Consider the following 4,880-nt stretch of genomic DNA (forward strand, 5'->3'; position numbering starts at 1 on the left):
AAAAGAGTGCCAGAATCTTGTTTCACCAATAAATTTGTTGTTGTACAAATGAAATTGAATCTACATTTTCTAAGAATAAACACTGATCAAGAAGAATAGCCTTGAGAAAAAAATCAAAGGTGGCTCACAACAGTCTCAACTTTACTTCATTTTGGTAGCATGCATTTGCCCATCTCTCACCGCACCAAAAGTGAAAGTAACGAGAACTGTTACCTGACAGCAACAGTGTATCAGACTCATCAACACTTGCTTGGGGGTTTGCCCTTACACATGTAGGACAAAGGATGTTTGTTGTGAGGTTGATTTGACCCTTCATTAGAATAAGCAAAAAAATTTCAATTAATACCTGAATCACAAACTTTAACTCCCAAGAATATTGTTTTCAATGTATATTTGCAAAATTCCTACTTTTCCTCCCCTCATTTGCCTAGGTGGATGCTTGTTACCAGAAAGCTTAATAAATTTTCATTTATAAACCTAGTCATTTCTTCAGTGCGTTAAAGCATCCAGTGCAGTGGTGTTTAACCTGATGTGAGCCACCTTAAGAAAAATATATGTACACAGAAAAGACTGTTAATACTATTACATTGTTCATGATGGTGCAAGGGAAGAAAACAAATCATTGCAAATTGTTGTTGCCTTGCAAATTTATTTGTTTATTGATTACTGTACTTATTTAAATCTGGATACAATGATGTCCATGCAGCACCAGCACTCTCCAGGCTTGGTAAGTCGCTCAAGGGAGCAATTTGAACATTTGCACCTGAGAAAATATTGAACCAAGAGGAAACTTAGCATCAATTACAAGGGAACGATCAGCTTAAATTCAAGCCATTGTACAGAGCTTTTCCCTACAATTTATATTCTTTTTCCATGGTAAAAAAGTGCAAAAACAGTAAGCTTACTCGGAACCGAAACTTAACTGTGCACTCTAATTTAACACCAAGGCAAACTTTCGAAAGCAAAGCTAAAAACCTAAACTTGACTTCGATTTCAATTCAACTGAGTCTCCGGTAGCCTCCCTCCGGGGAATGAACTGGCTAGTAGTCAAGAGAAATTGTTGAGGATTCTCAGGCACTACACTTTTAAAGTTTGCCTGTTTTGTTAATGCACCTATCAATGTTAAGCCCGAGGGGGGGGACCCCGGGCATATGTGGGGCATTTGACCTCTTTTGCCTTCCCAACCCTCGGGAGTTTGACTTAGAATCAGGGCCCCAGGGTGGGGACGTTTACTTTTTTTTGCGAGGAGGACTGGTAGCTAGTCACGTCTGTGCCGGCCAGATTAGCGTAGCTCAAGGTGCATTTAGGTTTTGTATTAGATTGAGAAAAATAATGATATCTGATTGTATCATTCTAGATTCGCGTAGCTCAACAAGGTCCATTCAGATTTTGTATTAGATTGAGAAAATGATATCTTATTGTATCATTCTAGATTCGTGTAGCTCAACAAGGTCCATTCAGTTTTTGTATTAGATTGAGAAAATGATATCTGATTGTATCACTTGAAATGCTAGATTCTTTTTTTCTACATGGTACATTCTTTTCCGTATTAGATTGAGAAAATATCTGATTGTATGACTTGAAATGCTAGATTTGTAAAGCTCAACATGGTATACAGCTCGCGTTGTTCCTGTAAGATTGAGACAATTATATTTGATTTTTTCACGTGAAATGCTAGATTTGTTGATTATTTTCCTCGGATTACACAAAGCATCAAAGGAGTTTAAAATATAAAAAAAAAAGCTTGGCAATTTATATCAATTATTTGTAAAATATACACAACAACTACTATGAACTTTAGGGATATTACTTCCCTAAGGTGGGGATATTTGATCTTATTTGACCCAGTTTTGGGGCCCCACGGTGGGGACTTTGACCAAAAAATCTTCTGAAAAGTCAAATGCCCCACATATGCCCGGGGTCCCCCCCCTCGGGCTTAACATTGATAGGTGCATAATACAGCAAATAACACATGTAAATATCAATCTCTATCTCTAATATCTTACCCGAGAGATGAACGACTCAGCAAAGTCTGCTCTTCCTTCTCTTGTAGCAAAAGCGCTAGCTGCTGAACTTATTCGGCTGCCTCTTCTTCAGACGGAACTAGCTCTACAGAGTCAGGACTTCTTAATTTCCTTTGCCTATATCATGCGAAGACGATCCAGGAGAGCTTTCTGTGGTCAAAACAGCTCTGAAATTCGTCGCCAGAAGGAGGACTACAGTACTCGCTCGATCAGCGAGTTGAGAGTATTACGTCACGACAAAAACACAATAGGTTTGAATAAAAATACCGCAACTCCAATCACTTTCATACCGCGGGCTCACTGGAACATAAATTCATAATGGCGGACTCGAAAACACCAGTTTTCAAGGCTCAATATTTTCAATTTACGGGGCCCAAACTTCATTTCAGTGACCAAGACAGGTACAGCCACATCGGATAAGCTGTAAAGAACGTATTTTTGTTTCATACGTGACATGAAGTTTTGATCGTAGTAGCACTTTAATGAAGAAGACAATACAGAAAGTGGGCACCTCGATCTTCAAATTGAATCCAAAGTTAAGAAATGGGTTACTGTCCGTTGGTGGGAGATTACAGAGTGCTCCTGTAGATGAAGATTTGAAATATCCTTATATCCTGCCCAATGATCACCACGTGACGGAGCTAATCATCCAGCACAGCCACGAGAGTGTGGGCCATATGGGTCAAGAATCTGTCTTATCAACTCTTAGAGAAAGGTTTTGGATCGTAAAGGGACGCTCTGCAGTGCGACGTGTATTGAAAAAGTGTGTTGATTGCCAAAAGAGGAAGGCACCCACTGGAGAGCAGTTCATGGCAAAGTTGCCTGAAGACAGGATTACCCCCCACAAACCTCCCTTCACATATGTCGGTGTGGACTTTTTTGGCCCTATAGAAGTAAAGCAGGGAAGAAGTAGAGTCAAGAGATATGGATGCATTTTCACGTGCTTGACAGTCCGCGCCATACACATAGAGGTTGCAAACACCTTAAATACAGATTCCATGATAAATGCATTGAGAAGATTCATTTGCCTCAGAGGATACCCAGAGGAAATTAGAAGCGACTGTGGAACAAACTTCACTAAAGCGGACAAGGAGTTGAAGGAAGCAATTAAAGAATGGAATCAGCAAAGGATCGATGGTTTCTGTGCTCAAAGAGGAATTCAGTGGATCTTCAATCCTCCAGGAGCGAGTCATATGGGAGGAGCATGGGAGAGAATGATCAGGTCTGTGCGCCAAATCTTGAAGGTCTTATTGAAGGAACAGGTGGTCTGTGACGAAGTGCTTCACACTGTGCTGGCGGAGGCAACCAACATCCTCAACAGTAGACCTTTGACACGAAATAGTGATGATCCTATGGATGAGGAATCCTTGACTCCAAACCATCTGTTGCAGCTGCGACCATGTCACAGTTTGCCCCCAGGAATTTTCGAGAAAGAAGATTTGCACTTTCGCCGCCAATGGAGACAAGCTCAATACTTGTCAAATCTCTTCTGGAAACGGTGGATTAAAGAATATCTTCCGAGTCTCCAGGAACGAAAGAAGTGGAATGAACCAAAGAAGAATTTTGAAGTGGGTGATGTCGTTCTGTTAGCTGACGAGAACTTTCCGAGAGGTCAGTGGCCCCTTGCACGAGTCATCGAGGTCTTTCGTAGCGAAGATGGACTTGTGCGTTCTGCAAGAGTAAAGACCAGCTGCACCGTTATGACCCGCGCAAAGCGCCAAAGACAAAGGGAGCTGAAAACGACAGTGACAACCCTCGTACGACCGATTACGAAGCTGTGTCGTCTTGAACTGTCAAGTCATTAGTTATTCAGAATCATCTGGAACCATGATCATACTTGCAAGTAGTACCTTGATATCCTTGATGTACCTGGACGGCGTTCCAAGTTGCGGTTGACGCAGACTCAAGTCCAAATTTGTTGACTAACATTGGACATGCCATTTGACATTACCAATATGCCTTAAACTTATGTGGATCTACTTTGGACGTCGACTTAATTGGGTGTATTGACACTCTTACCTAGTGACATTTATCTGAGATGTGGACAGTTTGTTTATATTGCTGACTTCTATAAAGTAGCTTTACGTCATTTTATGTTAAATCGCAATGGTAGCAGATAGTGTAAATGAAACACTTCCCATAGATTTCATTTAGGGGCCGGTGTAACTCCCATTGCGTGCCTACATTTGACGTCATAATCCGGGACAGTTTCCATGTGCTCAGTCTCAAAACAACAAGTCGCCATGTTTGTACTAGCATGTTTTGTTATTCAATTCGTTGAGTTGTGGACACTTTGAATTCGAAACAGTCGGTAAGTTCTGTCGTATTCCGTGTGTATTGTTATTTCGCTCGTTAAAGGTGTAATTTCTTTTCGTAGAAAACCTGCCTTATTGACTACCTTATTGACTGCCCTATTGCCTAACTGGATCGTGATGACTGGAAATGTTGTGGAATTGTCGATGGAATATTTGTAAATAAATGGTTGAGTTTTCGCATTCGAATCTTACGCACATGATCTTGGGAACTGCGTAATAAATAATAATAATAATAATAATAATAATAATAATAATAATAATAATAATAATAATAATAATAATAATAATAATAAAGTGGCGGGGTAGACCGAAAAAAGCTTTTACTCCTAATTGCTTTCTGAGGGCTCCACTGAAAACTGCCTTGGTGAGTTGGACCCCCTCGACAATATTATTGTTACAGTCAACTCTCTCGTAAGCGACCACCCTTGGGGCACGACAAAATCGTTGCTTACGGGAGGTGGTCGCTTACGGGAAAGATCAACAAAATTAGCCTAATACTAGATTAATTAATTACAGAAAAATATTACTTTAGCAGCTAAAA

The 4,880-nt window shown here is 40.3% G+C and overlaps 1 protein-coding gene across 1 annotated transcript; it reads left to right on the forward strand.

The window, feature by feature from the left end:
* The first annotated feature begins 2,701 nt into the window (after positions 1 to 2,701).
* Positions 2,702 to 3,829, forward strand: LOC146475614 (uncharacterized). Its single transcript, XM_085116064.1, has one exon. The coding sequence runs from the start codon at positions 2,702 to 2,704 to the stop codon at positions 3,827 to 3,829; it is 1,128 nt and encodes a 375-aa protein (XP_084972190.1).
* The last annotated feature ends 1,051 nt before the right edge of the window (positions 3,830 to 4,880 follow it).

The sequence above is a fragment of the Pavona decussata genome, unplaced genomic scaffold (assembly GCF_977016875.1).
Source record: "Pavona decussata unplaced genomic scaffold, jaPavDecu1.1 SCAFFOLD_84, whole genome shotgun sequence".
Taxonomy (NCBI): domain Eukaryota; kingdom Metazoa; phylum Cnidaria; class Anthozoa; order Scleractinia; family Agariciidae; genus Pavona; species Pavona decussata.